Genomic DNA, 23,315 nt, shown 5'->3' on the forward strand with positions numbered 1-23,315 from the left:
GGGTGACCTGGCAGCAGGCACAAGGAGGCTGCTTTGCCAGGGTGATCCAGAGAGTGAGGGACACTGCTTCACACCTGGTGGTGCTCCTGCTGCAGGGCCAGAGTGGTCTCATCCCTGGTGCCATGGGACAGAGCTGTGTTAGCAGAGGGTCTCCTACTGTCTGTCACTCTTCCATCTCTGAGATCCTTCTCCAAAAGGATTTGCTCCTTGCAGGCAGCAGCTGCTTCCCAGGGCTACAGCAAGTGCCCCCCAGAGGGTGCAAACACAGGAGAGCCACTGCTGAGGCTGAGCAGGGCTCGGCAGGACAGGGCAGTTGCTCTGCCATTGGGTATTTTTGCAGTGGGGCATCTGCTGTCTGTGGGCTTTCTGCTCATGCCCAGCCTGATGAGAGAGGAGAAGCTGCTGTGGCTCACTGCCCACCCCCAGCCAGGGCTGACCCATTGAGAGTAGGAGAGGAGCAAGGAGAGGATCGGCGGCGGTGACACACTGAGGGGCAGTGAGGACTGCCCCTCCTGGACTGATGCCAAGTCAGGAAAAATGTAGACTCAAGGATGAAGCTTCTCTTTTTATTCAACCATTTGTCTGCCCAGGAGAGCCACAGAGCCAGTGGGCACCAGGGCACAACCCTGGGCAGCCCTTCAGCAGCATTCTGTGGGCCCACAGAGTGCTGGAGGGGGACCCATGGCACAGCCCTGGGCTGGGGATGCTCAGGGGGCCGAGGCAAGCTCAGGCTCTCTCAGCAGGACTGACTCTTTTCCTTGGATCTCAGCCAGAGTGGGCCAGGGCAGAGCTGGGTGTGGCAGGCACAGGTGAGGCAGCCCCCAGCTCCTTAACAGTCCTCAGTGCCCAGGAGGCTGTGCAGTGCCCAGCAGATGAAAGCCAATTTGGAATGGCTCAAAGAGATCTTACAGGATGCTTCCATCTCCATGCTTTGTGCCAAAATGTTTCTCCCTCTTCTTCCTCTCCCCACAATTTGCCAGCGGAAAAAATCCCAACCCAAGTCCCCCCAACCACTATTTCGTTTTGATTTCAGCAGAGGAGCAAGAAGGTGAACCTCCAGCAGAGGGAACTGGGAGTGCACTGCTGGCCAGACCCGCTCAGGGTCCTGCCATGCGCCGAGGCTGGAGAGAAACGCAAACTGCATAAGGAAGGCAACCAACTGTGCATCTCCTGTAACCAATCCTCCAGCCAGAGGAGCTTGGGGGCTCGTGGGGGAGCAGTACCCAGGCCTGACCACAGGTGCTGTGGTCAGGAGAGGCTCTTTGTCTGCAGTGTGAGTGCAGCAGCTCTGGGTCCATCAGGGTACACTCTCCTGTGCAGCTGAAAGGCAAAGCCTGCTCCCAGGGCTCACTTAGCTTCAGCTCCTCCACCTAGCTTCGGCTCTGTCACCCAGCTTCAGCTCCTCCACCCAGCTCAGCTCCAGCACCCAGCTCAGCTCCACCACCCAGCTTCAGCTCCACCACCCAGCTCAGCTCCACCACCCAGCTTCAGCTCCACCACCCAGCTTCAGCTCCACCACCCAGCTTGCTTTTCTGGTTGAGGAGAAAACACTGCACATTCTGAAAGCCAGAGCTCCCCTCTGTGGGTGCAGTCTGCCTCAAGCCAGCAGCAGTGCCCACCCTGAGCACCCACTGAACCCCCCAAACCATGGCTGTCCCCAGGCTCACAAGGCCATGATCCCCACGAGTTTGCTCGGCTGTGCTTATCCTGAGGGGTGCTCCTGTTGCTGCTCTGTGGCCTGACAGCAGCAGGAAGGGTGGAGGTATCCCTGAGGCGGGTGCTGGAGAGGTGCGAGTGTGGAGCTGGCAGCCCAGCGGGAGCCCTGCGCTAGAGGCCTCCCACCCCCGGCAGCTGGGAGGCATAGAGAGCCAGTGCGTGGTGCAGGAACTGGTACTGCTCACTGGTCTGGATCATGCCACCTCTGCAAGGGAAAGGCAGGGCCCACTCACACCTCACTGAACCTACAACCTCATCCCCAGCTCCCTCCCCCTGGCAAAAACATGCCTGCTTCACCCACCACAGTCACCTGAGACAGGCACCAGAGCTGCCCGAGGAGTACCTGGGCTTGGGGGCACTGCTGGGCTGTGCAGAACTGTTTTGGCTCTCAGGTTCTGCCACTGCTCCTTGCAAAGTGGCAAGTGTGCAGCAGAGTGGGCAGAGCAGACCAGCTGCCAGGTTCAGAGGTGCCCTCCTCTCCCTCAGCTCCCCAGGGCTACATAAGCCCTGGAAGCAAAGCCAGCCCAGCAGCCCAGGGACCATTTGCTGCCCACACCTCTGCTTCTGGCAGCAGCCCTGAAAGTTTCCATCAGAAGTTGTCCTCATGCCCCCTTGTGATGCCCTCCCCCAGCCCTCCTGCCAGGCCAGGCAGGCAGCAGGAGCCTGGCAGAGCGGCCTGCCCGAGCACCAACCTGTCGATGCGCAGGTGGCACACGATGCCCAGGATGTCCACCTGCCCCTGGGCCCTCAGCTGCTGGCAGCCGATCCTGGTGGCGATGAAGCAGCCTGTGCGGCCGATGCCTGCGCTGGGGGACAGGGCACTGTGCTGAGCACTGCCAGTGCCCATGCCTGGACCTCAGCCTCTTCACGATGGACACACTACTGGACTGGTTTGCTGCCATCAGCCCCAGAAGGGTGGTCCCAATCACCAGGCCAACTTTCTAAGCCTGGCACCAAAAGGCACAGGCTAGTGTCACTGCCATGGCAAGGGCACCTTGCCACGGTGCACAGCCCAGCTGAAGCTGCTCTAAAGTGAAGCAGCAGTCTGTGTCCCCTGTGCCTGTGCAGCGCAGGGGTCTCTGCAGCCCCTTCACCTCTGCTCCCAGCTGTCTTCTGACCCCAGGCACCAAGTGAGCTGCCCTGGGGCAGCCAGCCTGGAGCATCATGAGCCATAGGTGTGACACAGGGGCAGCTGAGTGCTCTGTCCCTTGGCCCCAGACTCACTTCAGCAGGGAGAGAAAATATGCAGAGGTCACCTCCTGCAGGAGGGCTGCCCTGGAAAATCTCCCAGCTGAGCTGCAGGCAGCAGAGTAAGCAGGAGCCTGAGCTGTGGCTCTGCTGTGACCCTGCTGGCTGGGGGTTGGCTCTGCAGACCCCTCTGCTCCCACCACAACCCTGGGTGCACAGCAGATTTCTCTGCAGGGCAGGATGCCCCATGCTAAACCACCAAGCTGATGCCAGGACAGGAGCTGTTGGTTGAACAGCTCTGCTGTGGGGATCCTGTGCCCTGGGATCTTGGCACCACAGAGCCTTCTCAAACAGGATTTTCCCAAGGTGCAGAACACAGAGAGGCTCAGGTGAGGAGAAAGCTCTTACCTGCAGTGCACTACAATGGGCCCTGGGCTTGCTGCAGCCTGCAGAGTCTCCTCCACCTTGGCCACCAGGTGCAGCAGGGGCTTGGCTGACTCAGGAGTCTGCTGGTCTGGCCAGGAAGGGAAGCTGATGTGCTTGACCTGCCGGCACTCACCTGCAAGCTTTGCCAGCACAGACGAGAGAAACAGACACAGGACATGGGAGCTGGGTCTGGCTGGGCAGGGCCAGTCATGGAACCAAGCAGAAACAGAGGCCAGACATCATCAGCTGCTTTGCTTATAAATCCTTTGAAGGTCTTCCAGGACAGACCCCTGGGCTGGGGGCACTGGGAGAAGTCCCAGCTCAGAAGGTGGGAACAGACCCAGTCCTGTCCCCACAGTCCAGGCAAAGCCAGCGAGATCCTTTTGGCCAGTGTCAGCCCGGGGTGACTGCTGAGAGCCCGCAGGGAGAGCCAGACAGCAGATTGCTGGAGGAGAAGCTGTGCTCAGCTGACCTCCTCTCCTCGGTGCCCCGGGGCTGGGTTCTGCTCCCTTAGCCTCCTCAGGGTGGCAGAAGCCCTGCAGACCTCTCCTCTGGCAGGGGGCTTAGAGGACCCAAGTCTCTGAGCCATGAACCCTCTGCTCTGCTGTCCTACAGCATTGCCATCCCACCAGAGAGCTCGGGGGTGGCAGGGGCACTGCCAGACCCTGCTGGGCTCTGCCCCCAGGATGCAGCCTGAGCTCACCTGGATGGAGAGATCCCGCACCACCAACTCCAGGCACTGGCTCACCCCCCGCACGCAGATGAGGAAGGGGCCATAGGTGCCCTCCTTCTCGGGCCAGTAGTGGACACACTTCTGTAAGAACAAGGCAGAGCCTGCGGCTGTGGAGGTGCTGAAAGCCTCTGCTGGAAGTCTGAGCTGTCCTCTGCTCAGTGCTCTTGGGAAAGGGCAGCAGCGGGGAAGTGTGTGGGGGAGGGGAGGATGGATGTGGAGTGACAGAGGGGAAGCTAAGGAAGGGATGGATTCCTCTCCCCAGATCTGCTCCCCTTGCAGCCTCTCCCATCCCCTGCCATGTGGCTCTCCACAGCCCCTTGGGAGCTGTGCCAGGGCCAGTCCCGTTCCTGCTGGTCCCAGCCTGGAAGTGGAGGGCAGGGAGACTGCAGCAGCCAGGGGTAAAAGGGGAGAAGAATGCCAGGCTGGAGGGCAAATGCCCTGGGCAGGTGCTGCAGGGATCCCAGCCAAGGCACAGGGAGGCCACCACGGAGGGCACAGTGATGGCCAGGAGAGCTGCCTGTGGCCAGAGGGGCACTGCTGGCTGCTGCTCCTGCTGCCTCTCCCAGGCACTGCCCTGCTCTCTTTATCCTAATATCCAGCGGGCAACGTGCCTGGAGCATGGAGGGCCAAGTAAGGAGGGATAAGGCAGCAGCTCCCCCTCCAGCTCAGGGGTACCCCTTGAAAGCACAGCAGAGCAAAAGCAGCTCCTGGAGCCCCACCCTTGGCTCTGAACCTGTCACTGCCTTCACCAGCCCAGCCCAGGCTGGCTCCTGGCCGTGCACTGGTACCTCCTTGCGCTCCTGCAGCTTGGTGATCATGACGATGAGGGGCACCTCCTCCTGCCACACCATCTCCCAGAAGTCAGTCACAGTGTTCAGCATGGGTCCCTGGGTGGCAATGTACTCCCGGGGCCGCCCTGCAAAGCCCTGCCAAGCACAGGACCCGTCAGTGTCACTGCAGGGGCCTGAAGTGTGAGGGCAGCCAGAGGCCACTCTGGCAGAGTGCTGCCTTCTAACCCGTGCTTGGAAGGCTTGCACAGACCTGGCCAGCAGCTGCCAGACATCCTCTGCATCCTCCTGGCCCCACAGTCCAGGAGCAACCCTGGGAAGCAACTCCTGTGCACCCAAGCTCCTCACAAGGATCCCCAGGTTAGTGATCATGGAATCATTCCAGCTGGAGAAGACCTTTAAGCTCATTCAGTCCAACCATTCCCTAACTCTGCCACGGCTGGTGCCAACCCCTGTCCCTCAACACCTCCTCTCTGAGTGCTTCAAACACCTCCAGGGATAGGCATTCAACCATCTCCCTGGGCAGCCTTTCAGAACCCTTTCAAGCAAAGAAGTTTCTTCTCATCTCCAACCTAAACCTCCCCTGGTGTGACTTGAGACAATCTCCTCTGCTTCTGTCACTTGTTACCAGGGAGCAGAGCCCAACCCCCACCTGGCTGCAGCCTCCTCTCATGGAGTGCAGAGAGCAATGAGCTCTGTCCTCAGCCTCCTCTTCTCCAGGCTGCTCACCCTCAGCTGCTTGTCCCCAGCCCTGTTCTCTAGACCCTTCCCCAGCTCTGTTGCCCTTCTCTGGACCTGCCCCAGCTCCTCAGTGTCCTTGGAGTGAGGGCCCCAAGCTGAACCCAGGAGTTGAGACTTCCCCCTACTTGCTCCTCATGCTCAAGAACATTTCCCGGGACAGACTCAGCAGAAAAGGATCCAGCCCCAGGTGGGGACTGCTGTGACCAAACACCTGCAGGGTCCTTAGGCTCCCAAACGTGCCAGGAGCAGCCTTGGCTGCTAATTTGCTGAGCTGTCCTCAGAGTCCAGCACTGCGAGACCCTCGGAGAGGTAAGTGAAGGCAGGGCAGGAGATGCCAGCTGCAGAGAGGGGGTGAGACAGGGCTGAGCAGTGACTGCACTGCTGCCAGCACTGCAGTGAGCCAGGAGGGGTGCCAGTTGCTGCTGCATGTCCTGATGCCTGTGCACAGGGCACACATCCCCTGGTGCAGAGCTGCTTCAGGAAGGCTGCTCTGGCAGTAGTCCTCTGCTAGCCATGTCCAGGTCCTCGTCTGGGGCACCAGGCCTGCCAGCAGCTCCAGGCATGATCCTCCTGTGCCCATCCTCAGGCCTCAAGGCTGGCTGCAGGGTGCTGCTGCTAACTGCCCTCCAGCTCTGACCTGCCCCCTCAGACCACCTCCTGGCACACCAGAGGGCACTTTGCTGGGCTCCTTTTCCGAGTCCCACATTCCTAGGCCCTCCTCACTGCCACACACCCAGAATGGCTACTGACCCACCCCTGCTTCCCAGCACCTCTGGCCTGTCCCAGAGAGAAGGATGCTGCAAGGAGATAAATTGCTCAGAAAGAAGCCTTCCAGACAGGCAAAGCTGGCATCTGGCTGGCACCAAAGCCTGATTCAAGGTAACACAGGGCTCAGCACAAGTGAGCCTGCAGGCTGGAGGGGGTTATTTGCAGACTGATCTGCCTAAAGGAACACCCCTGGGGCTAGGGACTTGTCAGTGTCTAGAAAAGGGCCTGAGTGGGTGCCACAGGAGTGCCACCTCCTGCCCTTTGGTAGCTTTCTTCTTGGGAAACTGCAGCAACCCCCTGATAGCAAATTCCTGGGCATGCAAGGATTGGACAGCACCAGGCTGCCATGGCCTGGGACACGAGGAGAAGGCACTGCAAGGGAGCCCATGTGAGTGCCCAGCTGGATCAGGCAGTGGGGGCTGAGGGCAGCCACCTCGGGAGACTTCCCCACCTGAAGGGAGAGCATTTCTGCCCTGTGCAGCTCTCTCCAGCTCAGAAAGAGGTGGTGAGGTAAAACTGCTACCCTAGGGCAACCACAGGGACAAGGTGCCAGTCAGTGCCTGACTGTGAGTGCCAGTGTGGCACCTGCAGCACTGAGGAGCTCGCACTCTGGTGCCTGGTGAGCTGTGGCTCACAGCTGGCAGCTGCTCTCCGGGCGGGCACAGCACTCACCGTGATGTAGTTGGCATTTATGTAGCTGCCCTCCTCCTGGCTGCCTGCCCTCCTGAGGCAGACTCGGCTCTCCGGATCTGCAAAACATGGCAGGCACCTCCCAGGGACAGGTTTGCAGAGCCTGCCCCTGCCCATCCCCCCTGCCTTAGCTCCAGAGGCTCAGAGCTGTCTGCACCCAACCCTGGGCCTCTTCATGCCCCACTTCAGCCTTTGCTGCCACGGAAGGGCACAAGCAGCCATGCCCACACCTGTCTGTGCCTCAGTGTGGGCTAACTCCTGACCCTCTGGGGACTTCCCACCGAGCCCAGCCAGAGCCCAACCGAGTCCTGTAATGTTCAGACCTCACAGCTCCAGCAGCAGACCCTTGGGACACACAGAGCCCCACGGTGGGAGCAGCAGCCCAGGCTGAGCTGTCACCTGCTGCACAGGGGGCACGCCCAGTGACACAGATGCTGCAACACGGAGAGCAGGAACACCCGAGGCACCCAGGGGTGCCCATCTTAGTGCCAAGACTGCCCTGAGCCGCCCCTCTGCCATGCACACCCCCATACGCACACCCCCTCGGGCAGTGCAGGTGGCACTGGGAGGCGAAGGCTGCAGCGGCACATACTGGGGAGGATGGTCTTGTATCTGTCCTTGGAGGCATGCCCAGGGACCTCCAGCTCCTCGGGACTCACGAAGTTGGGTGGAATTTTCTGCAGGGCAGAGAAAGGCTCTTAGGGACCCCCCTGCTGCCTGTGTGCCCACTCTGTGGCACAGGCACTGAGAGGCTGCCCTGGGCACTCAGCAGCAGCATCCCAGGTAGCTCCTGGGATAAGCTCTGTCCTTCCCCTAGGTGTGGTGGGACACCTTCCAGAGAGGCCCCCTTGGGGAAACAGCTTCATGTGAGGCCAGGACAGACTCAGAAGGGACTCAAAAGGGATTTGTGGGCACCAGGGAGGGGACAGTCAGGGGACACCCAGGTCAGCCCCCATGTTTGTTGGCCCACATCCCCTTCCCTGCTGCCAGCAGTGTGGGGCACAGCTGGGCTGGAAGCCTCCCTCAGAGATGTCGACCCCTGCTAGTTGTCCCCACTGCCAACCCCTACCACCTGTCTTGTGAGGAGAGAGGGAGAGACGAGAGGAGCATCACACCGAAAACTCCTCCTGGAGCTGTGCCAGGCTCTGGGCACGCTGCTGGAGCTCCTCCTTCCTCAGCAGGTGGCTGGATGTCCTCAGGAAGCTGAGCGTCACCTCCCGCGGCGTGCACACAGCCTGCAGCGGCTCCACGCTGCCCAGGGAGCTCATGTCCAGCACCAGCGACACGTTGGAGCCCCTCCTGCCGGGCAAAGGGGTCCCCAGCTGACCTGCTGCCACCCTGGGACAGGGGCACAGCCCCTCCTGCCGGGCAAAGGGGTCCCCAGCTGACCTGCTGCCACCCTGGGACAGGGGCACAGCCCCTCCTGCCAGGCTGTCAGGCACACGGAGCAAAGGGCAGGCAGAGGCTATCAGGGGATGAGGAGAAGGGATGGGCAAAAGGCCCAGAAGAGGCAGGGGCTGAGGAACAGGGCATCAGCTGAGCCTGGCATCTTCTGGCTGGGAAGCCCACGAGGGTGGTGCCTCGGTTTGGCCTAGGCTGAGCTGGAAGGGTCAGGGCTGCCTCCACGCTCAGACCTGGCATCTGCAGAGGTTGGCAGGCAGCAGGCTGGCAGGGTTGGGGAAGGAAGCTTGGGAGAGCCTAAGGCCTGGGGCTGAGCAGAGCTGTGGGCAGCTGCAAGGGCACTGCCTGCTGCGGGGGCTGCCCAGCCATGCTCACCTCTCCTGCAGGCGCTTCCTGGCTGAGGGACTGGCCTTGTCTGCCTTCTCCATGGCTGCCCAGCTGCCCTTAGGAACTCTGGAGCACACCAAGCAGGCCTGTACCATGCTGGGGCAGCCACGAGGCCCTTGTCCCGAGGCACGGGGAGTGGGGGCAGGAGACCCTCAGCGCTCGGGGGCTCAGGGAGCCATCGGATGAGGAGCAGCTGGAAAGGAAAAGGCAGATCTGAGAGGACCTCTGAGGCTCAGTGGAAGGCCCTACAGATGGTGCCTGAGCAAGGAAGAGGTTTTAAAGCTTCAGCTGCCCTAGAACCAAGATCCCCAGGCCCTGCATCTAGGTGAGTGGCAGGGGAGAGCTCCAGGCGTGCTCACCCCCTGGGCACCTGCAGCACAGGCACCCACTGCCCACCCTGGGCATGGCTCCAGCAGCCCTCTGCCTGTACCAAGCAGAGGACGCACACAACCTGGTCTGGTCTGAGGGGAGCTCAAGGTGCCCTCCACCACCCCTTCCCTAGCATGTCTGCGGTGACCGAGGGGCACAGCGAGGGGGACCCACGGCAGCACCCAGCCGGTGTGGGCTGTAGGCACCACAAGCAGCCTGGCCAGCTCCTGCTGTTGGCAGACAGAGGACCAGGCAGCTTCAACAGCCTCCTGGCTCTGGGGAGGCAGGAACAGTCCTGAGACAGACTCCCCTTTCCCACAGGTCTCAGCAGCTGTCAAGAGGAAACTGCTCTGTCTGCGTGGCTGAGCAAGAAAGGATGGCACAGCCCAGCTGCAGGGGGTGTCAGGACACCAGCACCGGGATGGCCCCTGGCAGGGATGGGCAGATGCAGCTTGCCGCTGGGCAGAGATCCTCAGGGTGCAGGTAGCCCCTTGGGGTTGTGGAGATCCTTCTCCTCCCCAGCCCCCTCCAGGAAGAGGAGACATCCCGAGGGGAGGCTGCAGAGCAGCCTGGGGTGAGGTCTCAGGAGCCCTCTCAGCTCAGGGAGGCCCTGCAGAGAAACAAGCCCACGCTGGGGCTGTGCCACTCGGGAACGTGGCCAGGGCAGGAGATGCTCCTGCAGACTCCCTGCTGCCCAGTGGTGTTTGTGGGGGTGGCTCTGCTGCTGCCATGCACAGCGCACCCATGCCCCAGGCAAAGTGCCCCTGCTCTGCGCTGCGGGGCAGGCAGAGTGAGTGGCTGCCCCCCAGGAGCCACAGCCCAGGGAGCAGAGCAGGCTCCGGCCGCAGCAGCCACCCCTGCGCTGCCCAGCAAACACCGGCAGGTGCCCTGGGCAAGCTCCTGGCAGGCAGGAAAGCCCCGGGAAGTGCCCCAGCTGCCGGTGCCCGCAAGGAGAGCATCCTCATCACCCTGCCCAGCATCCCAGCCCCGATGGGGCCTGCCCGGCAATGAGCACATGCCCACTGCCCACAGGCACCAGGGCCCGGCGGGGATGCCCTCTCAGCGGGCGGCACGGGCAGGCTCCGGCGCTGCCTACCTGCGGCGTGGGCTCCGTCGGCGGCGGCGGCAGCCCGGGGCTGTGCGTCGGGCCGCGGGCTGCGAAGCGTGCAGGAAGCTGCTATCGGAGGAGCTGCTGCTCTGCCGCTTCCTCCCCTCCTTCTCCCCCGCCTCGCCGCCCACGCACATACCGGCCACAGCCTCGCCGGGCCCCGCCGCGGCCCCTGCGCCCCCCAGCCTGCCCCCGCCTCCTGGGCAGCCCCCACGGGCACCGCCTGGTGCCCGCTGCCGCCAGCTGCGGCCGGTGCCGGCCCCGGCCCGCGGGGCGCGGAGGTTAGGGGCAGCCCTGGGCTGTGGCTGGAGGCCTCCGGCAGGACGCGGCGGTGCTGCTCTGGTTACATCAGACCCCACCTGCCCTGCGGGGACCGGGATGGCTTCTCCTGCCCCTGCCACCCTGGCCGTGTCCCCTCGCTCAGGCTGTGCACCCACCGTACCGTACCCCTCCTGCTGCGTGGTGAGCCGGGGCTGGGCACTCGCACCCTCGGTGCCAGCCCACGTTTGCTGTGGTCCTTGTACCACACCACCGTTCCCCTAAGAGTGTCCCTCTGGGTGCCACCTGCCACTCCTCCGTGCCTGGGATCGTCCCATGGCACCTGGGGAGGAGATGCAGAAGCTTCCCTCGCGCAGGGCATCAAGGGGCTGTGTTTGGGGAGGAATGGCCCCGGGGGGTCCAGCACAGGTAGGACAGGTCTGCCCCGGGACGCTGCACATCCTTCCTCCGACGCCTGCTGCCGCCTCAGCCCTGCCACTCTTCCTGTTTGCTGCTGCCTGGGCAGAGATGCTGCAGGCTTCCTTCCTCCTCTGCCCCCACCCCGCCGTGCTGCAGCAGCTCCTGCTGCACCCCCACCAGCCACCACGGACCTCACAGCCCCAGTGCCTTCTGCCTGGGCCACGCTGCCAGCTCCTCAGGGACACCCCTCCTACTTGGGTGGCTTTGAGCTCAACGGGTCCCTGAGGTCGAGGCCAAGATGCAAAGTCCTGGGGCAAACCTTCTTGCCTTTTGTTGACCTGAACCTGCTCAGACCTCTTCCTCTGGCACTGGGACAAGCAAGGAACAAGTTCAGCATGGCATGGGGGCAGATGCCACGAAGCCTCCAGCACACACAGGCCATTGGGCATGCCAGTGACATCCACGTCCCCACACTCGCCACACCTTGTGCAACTGCCAGGTGCCTGTGACAGGCAGGATGGAGAGAGCTAAACCCCCACGGACCCTACAGGGTGCAGGGAGCATCCACAAACCTTAGCAGCATGCAGAGGGCTCCGGCTCCCAGAGTTGGGCTGCCCAGGGACCCTGCTGTATGCCCGAGTGGCACCACAGCATGTCCTGCTCCTCTGCACAGAGCGCAGCGAGCAGCAGGCTGGAGGGCAGCAGGCCCTTGGTAGCTGGATTTGGGCCCAAAGGGAATGGGAACTTGTCACCAAAAGAGGACTTTATCTGAGAGACAATATCAGGGCCACCGAGATGCTGAGAGGGCTGCAGCAGCTCTGCTCTGAGGACAGGCTGAGAGAGTTTGGGCTCTGCAGCCTGCAGAGAGAAGGCTTCCAGGAGACCTTGGAGTGGCCTTGCAGGATCTGAAGGGGGCTACAGGAGGGCTGGGGAGGGATTGACAAAGTCTGGGAATGGCAGGAGGAGGAGGAATGGGTTTGAGCTGGCAGAGGGAAGACTGAAACTGGATGTTAGGAAGCAGCTCTTTGCAGCGAGAGTGGTGAGACACTGGCACAGGTTGCCCAGGGAGGTTGCGGAGCACAGAATCTATGATCCCATTCTGTGCTTCTGTGCTCCACAACCTCCCTGGAGGTGTTCAGGGCCAGGTTGGATGAGGCCTTGAGTCACCTGTTCTAGGGGAAGCTGTCCCTGCCTATGGTGGGGGTTGGAACTGGCTGGGCTTTGAGCACCCTTCCAGCCTACCCCATTCAGGGATTCTATCAAGCTGCAAAAGTGGGGTGGAAGAAATGTCTGTGGAGACCAGAAGCTGCCTGTGTGGGGCCAGTCTGGAGCACCTGTGGCCCAGTGGGATTCCTGATGGCCATTTCAAAGGGCTTGGGATCCCCTCAGCACTAAAACCCTTCCTCCTCCTGCCAGGTTTGGTTTTGGTCATGAAACCCTCCTGAAAGCTTCAGTGAAGGATGCAAAAGGAACAGGGTGCCCAAGGAGGGGGTCAGATCCCCATCCCTGGAGGGGTTTCAGAAGCAGAGATGTGGTGCTGAGGGACAAGGGTTAGCAGCAGCTTTGATAGAGTTAGAGCCTGGCTGGACTGGATCATAGAACCATAGAATCACAGAATCAGTCAGGGTTGGAAGGGACCTCAATGATCATCCAGTTCCACCCACCCTGCCATGCCCAGGGACACCCTACCCTAGAGCAGGCTGCACACAGCCTCAGCCAGCCTGGCCTCAAACACCTCCAGCCATGGGGCCTCAATCACCTCCCTGGGCAACCCCTGCCAGGCTCTCACCACTCTCCTGCTCAACAACTTCCTCCTCACCTCCAGCCTGACTCTCTCCACCTCCAGCTTTGCTCCATTCCCCCCAGTCCTGGCACTCCCTGACAGCCTCAAAAGTCCCTCCCCAGCTTTTTTGTAGCCCCCTTCAGATCCTGGCAGGCCACAAGAAGGTCACCTGAGAGCCTCCTCGTTTGCAGCCTGCACAGCCACAACTCTTTCAGTCTGCGCTCACAGCAGAGCTGCTGCAGCCTCTGAGCATCCTCCTGGCCCTGCTCTGGACACTCTCCAGCATCTCCACAGCCCTCTTGTTCCAGGGCCTCCAGAGCTGGATGCAGGACTCCAGGTGGGGTCTCAGCAGAGTAAAGTCATCTTAAAGGACTTTCCAGCAGAAGGAGTTCTGTGATGTTGTGATTCTATGAACAGTTGCTTGACTGCCCTGGGCCCTGGCTTGTTCCTGTGCCTTGGAAATGCTTCGCATGAGGTGTGAGGAGGAAGCTGAGGCACAGCCTTTCCTCTGCCTCTGACACAACACAGTACCGAGGCTCATGGAGCACTGCAGAAACCCCTGTGCCGCTCCAGGACACTTGGCTCTGCCAGCTGTGCATGCACCTGTGCTGGCTGGGACCAAGGACATCCAGGACACAGTCCTTAGGAGCCACACCTGACCCTCTTGGGCTTTTCCTTACCCAGAGAGCAATCATGGAGCCTGAAGGGACTGTCCTGGTCATGAGGATTCATCCAGGATAGAAGGAATGCAGGAGAGAAGCAGAGATGTGGTCAGGGATGTGCCATGGGCCAGGCTCCCAGAGACAGACAAATCTGCTTTGCTGAGACCTCCTGACCTCCACGTGCCTCTGATGGTGCAGGAGTGGACCCCAGCATACTTCTGCCTGGCCAGCAGGGCTGTGTCCCTCCTCTCTGCAAAAAGCCAGCAGGCTGAGGCATGACCTCAGGCTGTGTCTGAGGGGAGGCAGCATGGGAGGCCCCAGCCCAGTGGGGACTTGGAGCACAAAAAAGGTGATGGTAGAGAATGAGGCAGGAGCTGGTGAGGACAGACTGGATATGAAGAGAGCAGGAGCAGATGGAGCAGGAACACAGCACTCATCCCAGGGCACTTTTCAGCTCTCAGTGCCACTCTTGCTGCAATCTTCCTCCCACCCGAACGCCTTGTTGGACCCACCTACCTGGCTGCTGCCCACCCGGGGATGGCACCTGCACCTCTGCCTACCCATGGCAGGAGACATGGACAGGCTGCAACCCCCCTCAGCGTGACACACAGCACAGCTGTGTCCATGCAAATCCCTCACTGGCCCCTGCAGAGCAGTGATGCCCCTGAGGTGCTCATGCACACACTCCTGTCCACACCACTTGTGGCCACCTCTGCACCAATGATGGTTAGAAAACGATGCTGCCACCCTGCTTGTGCTGAAGAGCACAGGTTGGGTGCACTGAGGGCTGCAATGGTCAGCAAAGAGCCAGGAGCTGCTCTGGCCACTAGTGCAAGGCCAGGGGCCTAGCAGAGCTGTTGAGCCACCCTTGTCCATGCTGCACCTACAGCACCGCACCCCAAGAAAGGGCTGGTGGCACCATAGAGGACTTGCAGTACGGCTTAGCTTCACAGCAGGAGAGTGTCCAGGTTGGAACAGACCATCCAGAGATGGTTCACTGCCATGGGCTACCAGGACTCCAGGGCAGCCACCTCCCTTGCTACCCCAGGCAAAGGATCCCCAGATCCCTGCTGTCCTGGAGTCCTGTATACCCCTAAATTCCCCTCCCTCCGTGGCTTGAATGGGAGAGGAAAAGCTGCCTTGTTCCCCCCCCCCCCCCGCCTTGCCCTGCAGGCGTGAAGGGGGCAGCAAGGGGCCCTTAGGCACGAGGGGTGCCCGTGCAGTGCCCGCGCTGGGATCGGGCTGGGATCGGCTGTGCCCTTCGTGCTCAGGCAGTGCTAACTCTGCTCTGTGTCTAGGGAGGGTGTAAATATTGGGGGACATCCTGCCTTTGGGGTTCTGCCTTGGAGATCTGCCTGCCTGAGCATTCCTGCCTGAGGCTTCCCCCCCCCGTCCCCCCCCCCCGTCCCCCGCCTGGCCTGGATAGATTCTACAGACAGAGCCCAGCTCCGGAGCACTGCTGCACCATTAACGTCCTTTGTGCAGACCTTAACGACCCTTAGCGACTCTTCTGCGGCTTCTGAGAGAGAGCACAGCCGCGGGACCAAGCCAGCCTGGCCGTGAGGGATTCTGGCTCAGCTTTATTATTAAGTGGGAAACTCTATTTGTGTATCAAATTCCTGACTCGGCCACACTGCCTCTCTGCCTCCACAAGACCTGGTCCCAGAGGCACCAACCCTTCGTGGCACCCCCAGAGCCCCCGAGCACAGTGGGCTGGTCTGATGTCTGTGTTTCAGGAGGGGACGATGACATCCAGAGTGGTACAGGGATGGCAGTGGCCTGGTGTTGGAGAGGCAGGCACAGAGGAAAGGGTCCCAGCAGTACGTGATCCCTGTGTGCCTTGTCAGGAGCTGGCATGCAGGGACTGGTGACGTTTGTAGAAGAGCCTCAGAGATCTTCAAGGGGTATATGGCTGTGGTTTTGTTTTCAGCAAGTCCAGCAGGCCATGGGGATGCTATGGAGCTGGTGCTTTGGAGGGAGAGACCTGGATTTGTCCCTGACTGGTGCTTGCTGGCTGTATTTTACAGCTCCACTTCCATGGGGTCAGCTTGTGCCCTGAGCATCCCCTGGCCATGTCCTCCTAGTTCCTTTCATGCAAAGAGCAGCTCCCAGCATCAGACTGAAGTTCTCCTCACTAAAGCCCAGTCAGACTTTACTCCCATTCCTGCCCTCCTGAGCACGACCCTTCTCTGCAGCCCTGCTGCCCTGAGCCACGCACCCCAGCACCTCCCCAGGCAGCATTCAAAGTCACCTGAACACAGGCAGGCACCAAACTAGCCCGCAGAACACCACATCCTCATTCCCTTGGGGTTTGCCTACCACACCATGGCCTCGTCCTGCTGGGTCTCCATCACCTTTGGGTCCCGTGCTCGGAAGGGGCTGGTCCTGTTCCTGCTGGCACGACTGGGAGCCCAGGACGTCCTGCAGGCGTTTGGAAATCAGCCCAGCTCCTCCGCTGCCTGCGCATCGCTCATGGGCTTGAAAGTGAAGCAGCTGCCCGGGGATTCGGCACGCAAAAGGGTCAGCTCCCAGCAGGTGTGAGCAGCTCCCGGTGCGGCCAGCCCCAGCATCCGCAGAGCCGGCCGAGGGTGCAGCCCGGTCCTGCCCCGCTGCAGCCCGGTAAGGAGAGGCTCTGCGTCACAGTGCCGCCTGCCCGGGCGCAGCCAAGGACAGCCTCGGCCCCGCTGCGCCCCGCAGGCTCTGCCGTGCGCAGCCCGAGCCGGCTGGCAGCGCGCAGGGGAAGGCTGTGCGGGAGCGCGGAGCCTGCGGAGCCTTCGGCATCCCGCGGGATGGGGCTGACCGTGGGCAAGGAGAGCTGCAGCCAGCAGACCTGTGACCTTCCTCCGCAGCTCCGGGGACTATCTGCGCAGCCTGCTCCTGCCGCTCCTGGAAGCAGCCGAGCAGGGACTGTCACCCTGCCAGGCTCTGCGCTCCTGCCTCTCCTCAAGGGGAGCCAAAGGCAGTGCTCAGCACCTGCGTTTCTTGCTTAACTATTATTTTTTTTCTTTCAAGCCTGCCGAGCAGAACCACTTCTGGTTTCTGGAGTTAGATATTCTCCCACACCTGCAAACAAGCTGAGCTTTCCTCCAACTCTGCAGACAGAAGGGGGGAATCAAAGCAGGTGAGGCAGTAGCCGCATCTGTGCGGGGCTAGCAGTGCTGCAGAGCTGGAGCTGCTGTGGGCTAGAGGGGTCTGGGCACAAGGAACAGCGCCCCCCCCCCCCCCCCCCCCCGGTATGTGCTCCATGCCTGCACAGCTTCTTTCTCTCCCCGGGTGAGAGCAAGCTCCCCCTGTGCATTTTAGCTGTATGCATGGAGTGGTGAGGGCAAAGGCAGTGTGGGGCCAGGCCTCCAAGGTGCTGAGGCTCTGACTCAACCCGACAAATGCCAGAGCAGGCACAGCAAGAGGCCCAGGACAGGCAGAGGACACAGGCTCAGCACTGCTGGCAGCATCCTGCTCACCCACACATTACTTGAGCTTGCCCTGTGCTTCCCTGTGCCATGCCTCCAGCAGGGCTGCTTGTCAGCCTTTGTGTGCCTCAGTTTCCCCCAGGAGCCAGCAATCTGCCTCACACTGGAAGCCTGAGGGTAGAAGCAAAGAGTGGCTTGCCCCAGGGCACAAGACACACTCCTGATTTCTCAGGAGGCTCCAGCCCGCAGCACCTGCTTGCAAAACACTGCAATGTGCATGGGCAGGAAGAGGGAACTGCTGCTCTCCATCGCCAGAGCACACAGGACAGGGCAGCTTCTATGGAGAATCCTGAAGGCCCAGCACAGCATCCATGCCCTGGGCGCCTCGGCATGCTGCACCCCATAGCAGCAGGGACCATGGCACGCAGCAGCAGGGGCGGGCATTCTGCCAGCCCCAGCAGAGCTCGGCTGGGTTTGGGTGGGCAGCCCCTGGGCTGCTTTCTCGTGAGGACAGCAGGCAGTGGCCTCTGGCTGGGTGCAGAGACCATCACCAGTGACAGGAAATGAGCTTGTCAGGAGGGCCGGGGAGAGAGGGGCAGGGGAAGAAAGGAAGCGGTTAAGAAGCTGTCGCTGCCAGTTCTGCCTCCAGAGCCAGCACCCACACCCTGCGGCTCGGGGTAGTGCTGCCGGCTGCAGCCTTTGTGTGGCCTGGGATCGGCACCGAGCACTTCATGAGGAGTGCACAGATCCTCTCCTGCCCCATGACAACGGATTGAAAGAAGACAGTAAACCAGGGATGGTTCAAAGTAGCCCTCTCTCAGCCAGGGTCCTGCCCAGTGGCAGGTGTGGCACTGATCCTGTGCAGCCTTTGTTGCTCCCTGAGGGCTGAGTTCCTGAACTTACTCCGTGCGTGATGTGTCTGGCCCCATCACAGGAGGGACCTGTGGCCAAAGGGCCTTGCTGCTGTGTGATGCAGACCAGGGAGGATGTGCCAGGAGCTCCTGTGTGGAGACTTGGAGGGGAGGCTGGGCTGGTGCTGTCTGAATGAGCCCAAAGCCTTGGCTCCTCTGGTTCCCAGCTGCTGCTGTGTTGGCTGTGGCTGCTGGACAGGAGGCATCTTTTCTCCATGCAGATACTTGCACAACTCACCCTGTTGTCTTCTTCCTCTTTTCTTGGGCAAACTGAGTCAAAGCCTGTCAGATCTTTTGCTGAGAGATGTTTTCTAGAGCTTTCCATGCTGTTTCCTTGCATTCTATGGAAGTATCTCTTTAAGGTGAAAAAGCCTACAGAAACCCTTGCTACTCCCTGCCCAAGTGAGCCTACTGCTCTACCCAGCACCCTGCAAGACTCCTCCTGAGCACAGAGACTCAGCCTCCTCACCCTGGATCATAGAATCGTGGAATCATTTAGTTCTGAAAGCACCTCTAAGATCATCCAATCACTAACCCTAGTCTGCCCTGCCCACCACTAAGCCATATCCCCAAGCACCACTTCTACAGGGCTGGTGACTCCTCCACCCTGGGCCACCTGCTCTGGTGCTTGACAACCCTTTCAGTGAAAAAAATTCCTAATGTCCAACCTGAACCTCCCCTAGTTCAGCTTGAGGCCATTCCCTCTTGTTCTGTCACTTGTTCCTTGGGAGAAGAGGCCACTGCCCACTTCACTCCAAGCTCCTCTCAGGGAGCTGCAGAGAGCAATGAGCTCTCCTCTCAGCCTTCTCTTCTCTAGGCTGCCTTAGCTGCCTCAGCTGCTTCTCCCCAGCCCTGTTCTCCAGACCCTTCCACAGCTTTGTTGCCCTTCTCTGGAGCTGCTCCAGTTCCTCAACATCCTCCTAGCAGTGAGAGGACCAGAACTGAGCCCAGTGCTTGACTAACCTGAGCCTTCTGTGATACCATGACCAAATGAGTAGACAAAGGCAGAGCTGTGGCTGTCATCTACCTTGACTTCAGGAAGGCTTTTGATGCTGTCTCCCGTAACATCCTCATAGAACAGCTCAGGAGATGAGGCACAAAGGGTTGGGCTGTGAGGTGGATGGAGAACTGCTCAAGAGCAGAGTTCAGAGAGCTGTTGTCAGTGACAGAGTCCAGCTGGAGGCCTGTGCCCAGTGGTGTTCCCTAGGGATCAGTGCTGGGTCCAGTTTTGTTCGATGTCTTTATCAACGACCTGGATGAGGGCACTGAGTGCACCCTCAGCAAGTTCACTGATGACACAAAACTGGGGGGATGGGAGGTGGCTGACACCCCTCAGGCTGTACTGTGCTGCTGTCCAGCCAGATCTGGACAGGCTGAGAGCTGGGGGGAGGCAAACCTCATGAAGGTCAATAAGGACAAGTCCAGGGTCCTGCACCAGGACAGGTTGAGGCTGCCCTGCTGGAAAGCAGCTCCGTGGAAAAAGACCTTGGAGTGCTGGTGAGCAGCAAGTGCTGCATGGGCAGCAGTGTGCCCTTGTGGACAAGAGAGCCGATGGCATCCTGGGGGGCAGCAGGAAGAGTGTGTCCAGCAGGGCTGGGGAGGTTCTTCTCCTCCTCTGCTCTGCCCTGATGAGACCACACCTGGAGTACTGTGTCCAGTTCTGGGCTCCTCAGTTCAGGACACACAAGGACCTGCTGGAGAGTCCAGCAAAGAGCCACTGGATGAGGATGAGTGGGGGACTTGAACATCTCCCTATGGGGAGAGGCTGAGAGCCCTTGAGCTGGTTAGTCTGGAGAGGAGAAGGCTGAGAGAGGATCTGATCGATGCCTACAAATATCTGGGGGGGTGGGGGGCAAGTGGAGGGGGCCAAGCTCTCTGCAGTGGTGTGCAGCAGTGGATACAAACTGGATCAGAGAAGGGTTCAGCTCAACGTGAGGAGAAACTTCCTTCCAGTGAGGGTGGCAGAGCCCTGGAGCAGGCTGCCCAGAGGGGCTGTGGAGTCTCCTGCTCTGGAGGCTTTCCAAACCTGTCTGGATGCATTCCTGTGTGACCTGCCCTGGGTGATGCTGCCTTGGCAGGGGGTGGACTGGGTGATCTCTGCAGGTCCCTTCCAACTTCTAAGGTTCTGTGACTCTGTGTGGCCTCACCAGTGCTGGGTACAGAGGAACAACCACCTCCCTGCTCCTCCTGGCCACACTCTTTCTAACACAAGCCAGGATGCTGGTGGCCTTCTTGGCCACTTGGGCACACTGCTGGCTCATATTCAGCCTGTAGCTCTGCACCGGGCTGTTGCAGCCCAAGTGCAGGACCCAGTGCCACTGGCTGTTTGAGCTGGATTTTTAGCTCAGACATAAAAAAACCTAGGAACAGAGGAACTCAGAAGTGGAAGAGTATTGGAGCCTCTGAGTGGAGAGGTGAAGCTTCCAGGGATAGGCCATAAAATGACAACAGTGGCCCCATCCTCATCTTCTCTAAGGTCACTATGTTCTGTAATAGTTTATTCTGTCTACACTGTTACATTTTGAGAGACTGAGAGCTTTGGGGCTGCTTAGTCTGCAGAAGACTGAGAGGGATCTGATCAATGTATACAAATACCTGAGGGGTGGGTGTCAGGTGGCTGGGGCCAAGCTCTTTTCCATGGTCAGCAACAACAGCACAAGGAGCAAGGGCTACAAACTGGAACAGAGAAGATTTCAGCTCAGCATGAGGAGAAAATTCTTTCCAGTGAGGGTGACAGAGCCCTGGAGCAGGCTGCCCAGGGGGGCTGTGGGGTCTTCTCTGGAGGCTTTCAAAACTCACCTGTGTGAACTACCCTGTGAGATCCTGCCTGGGCAGGGAGGTTGGAATGGATGACCTCTGGAGGTCCCTTCCAGCCTCTACAATTAAGTTACTGGGGGAGGGGTCCACTCTAACCCATCACAGCCACTGTGGCAATCCTGTCTAGCAGAGCAGGCATGTCCTCCACACAGGCCATGCTCTCGGCCAGCCAGGGCCATGTGAGACATCCTGCATGTGCAGATCACAGCCTCACAGAGCGTTGGGAGCTGGAGGGGACCTCCAAAGCTCATCCAGTCCAACCCCTGCCAGAGCAGGATGTCATAAATAAAGAGGCACACAACTACCTTCATGCAGAATAAGGCTTCTAATGGAGCTACAGGAATGGAGCAATGCCCAGGCCTGGGTGCGAGGAGGCTTCACTCCGCCCTGAGCGCACCGCCAGGGTCTGAGCTCCTCTTTGTGTCTCCTGCTCCAGTGCAGTCATTGCTGACACTAAGAAAAGGTTGGGATTTTCCTGCCAGTGCCAAGAACAGGAGGCATTTCCTCCACACATGTCTGCTTTCACCCGGTGGTCCCTCTGGTGATCTTCAGTGGTGAAGGAGGAGAGGAAGAGGTCTTCCTCAAGTGACCTCTTCGTGAGCGCGAAGCCAGCAGCGCCCCCGCGTGGCTCCTTTTCGCTCATGCTCACAGCTGCTTCCTCACCTGCTTGTCTCCCCCACCAGCATCTCTGGTCTCTGTTTATTGCTCTGCTCCTCTCGTCTAACTCAAGCTAAGTGCACACTTTTGTGGTGGTGCAAGGGGCAGTGCAGCTCTATTCAGAATTCCCTTTCCTCCTTCTCTGTGGCCTCCTGCCACAAATCAATCGGATCCAAAATACATTTCTCACAAGGAGCACCCAGAGCAGGTCACACAGAACACAGCCAGGCAGGTCTTGAGTATCTCCAGAGAGAGAGAATCCACAGCCCCCCTGGGCAGCCTGTGCCAGGCTCTGGCACCCTCACAGGGAAAAAAATTCCTCCTCATATTTCCATGGCACTTCCTCTGCCTCAGCTTCCACCACTGCCCCTTGCCCTGGCCCTGGCACTGGGGCAGGCAGAGCCTGGCTCCAGCCTCCTGGCACTCACCTGCACATCTTTATCACCACTGCTGAGGTCACCTCTCAGTCTCATCCTGTCCAGGCTCCCAGCCCCAGGTCCCTCAGGCTCTCCTGTTCCTGCTTTCTGAGCTGTTCCATTCCCTTCAGCATCTCTGTGGCTCTGTGCTGGACTCTCTCAAGCAGTTCTGTGTCCCTCTTGAACTGTGGGGCCCAGAACTGAACACATCCGGGCAGAGTAGAGGGGCAGGAGAACCTCCCTCGAGCTGCTCACCACAGCCCTTCTAATCCCCCCCAGAATGGCATCAGACAGCCGTGGCAGTGCCATCTTCCCGGCCATGGGTGAGCAGAGGCAGCCAGAGGGCAGCAGTGCTGGGATGCTGCAACCTGCGCAGCACAGCTCCGGGGCAGCAGCCAGGGCCTGCCTGCTCCTGCCACGGGCAGGACTCCTGGCCTCAGACAGTCTGCCTGCCCCTTTTTTGTGGCTATCCTAACCCTCTCCCCAGACATGAGTCCCCAGCAAGGCCATCCCAGCTGGACTCTGGGGTCTGTCCACTCTGGGCAGTTGTAGTCCAGCTGGCAGGACCCTGCAGGGCTCAGGTGGAGGCATCTGCTGGGCAGGGCCTCTGCTGCCTGCTCCTGCTAGGAGGGACATGCTGCATGCTGGGCTGCATCCTGCAGCACTGCCTGGGTGCTGACAGGGACCCTTTTGTCTGTCTGCAAGGGCTTGGTTTGTGTATCTGTCACAGGGATGGCTGAGCATGTAGGGGGCAGGAGGGATCTTGAGGAGATCCAGATGGATCCAGAGGCCAATGGAATGAGATTTAACAAGGCCAAGTGCAGGCTTCTGCACTTTGGCCACAACAACCCCAAGCAATGCTACAGGCTGGGGACAGAGTGGCTGGAGAGCAGCCAGGCAGAAAGAGAGCTGGGGGTGCTGGTGGATAGTAGGCTGAACATGTGGCAGCAGTGTGCCCAGGTGGCCAAGAGGGACAGTGGCATCCTGGCCTGCATCAGGACCAGTGTGGCCAGCAGGACAAGGGAGGTTATTCTGCCCCTGTGCGCAGCACTGCTCAGGCCACACCTTGAGTGCTGTGTCCAGTTCTGGGCTCCTCCATTGCAGAGAGATGTTGAGGTGCTGGAAGGTGTTTGGAGCAGGGCAGCAAGGCTGGGGAGGGGCCTGGAGCACAGCCCTGTGAGGAGAGGCTGAGGGAGCTGGGGGTGTGCAGCCTGCAGCAGAGGAGGCTCAGGGCAGAGCTGATTGCTGTCTGCAGCTGCCTGCAGGGAGGCTGTAGCCAGGTGGGGTTGGGCTCTGCTGCCAGGCAGCCAGGAACAGAAGAAGGGGACACAGCCTGAAGCTGTACCAGGGCATGGTTCAGGCTGGATGTGAGGAGGAAGTTGTTGTCAGAGAGAGTGATTGGCACTGGAATGGGCTGCCCAGGGAGGTGGTGGAGTGGCTGTGCCTGGAGGTGTTGAAGAAGAGACTGTATGAGGCACTTGGTGCCATGGTCTGGCTGATTGGATAGGGCTGGGGGATAGGTTGGACTGGATGATCTTGGAGCTCTCTTCCAACCTGCTTGATTCTGTATTCTGTGATTCTATGATCCTGTCCTCCACGAGCAGCCAGGACTGATCCAAGCAGTGGCAGCTGCCCAGTGTGTCAGCATCCTCCCTGCCTGCCTCTT

At 60.2% G+C, this 23,315-nt stretch overlaps 1 protein-coding gene across 4 annotated transcripts; it reads right to left on the bottom strand.

Moving 5' to 3' along the window:
* Window positions 1–552: 552 nt before the first annotated feature.
* Window positions 553–16,394, bottom strand: PTPN7 (protein tyrosine phosphatase non-receptor type 7). Of its 4 annotated transcripts, none has more exons than XM_064173776.1 (10): window positions 15,793–16,394; window positions 8,827–9,031; window positions 8,166–8,349; window positions 7,643–7,727; window positions 7,033–7,109; window positions 4,852–4,989; window positions 4,034–4,144; window positions 3,313–3,470; window positions 2,409–2,522; window positions 553–1,921 (listed from the first exon to the last, which is right to left on the bottom strand). In XM_064173776.1, exons 2-10 carry the CDS (start codon window positions 8,931–8,933, stop codon window positions 1,828–1,830), a joined length of 1,068 nt encoding a protein of 355 aa, XP_064029846.1. In that variant the 5' UTR covers window positions 8,934–9,031; window positions 15,793–16,394; the 3' UTR covers window positions 553–1,827. The 4 variants fall into 4 exon arrangements, with proteins under 4 accessions (XP_064029846.1, XP_064029848.1, XP_064029845.1 ...); XM_064173778.1 differs by having other exon boundaries at window positions 2,409–2,517; window positions 15,758–16,394; XM_064173775.1 differs by having other exon boundaries at window positions 15,758–16,394.
* Window positions 16,395–23,315: the final 6,921 nt, after the last annotated feature.

Source organism: Pogoniulus pusillus, chromosome 39 (genome assembly GCF_015220805.1).
Source record: "Pogoniulus pusillus isolate bPogPus1 chromosome 39, bPogPus1.pri, whole genome shotgun sequence".
Classification (NCBI taxonomy): Eukaryota; Metazoa; Chordata; class Aves; order Piciformes; family Lybiidae; genus Pogoniulus; species Pogoniulus pusillus.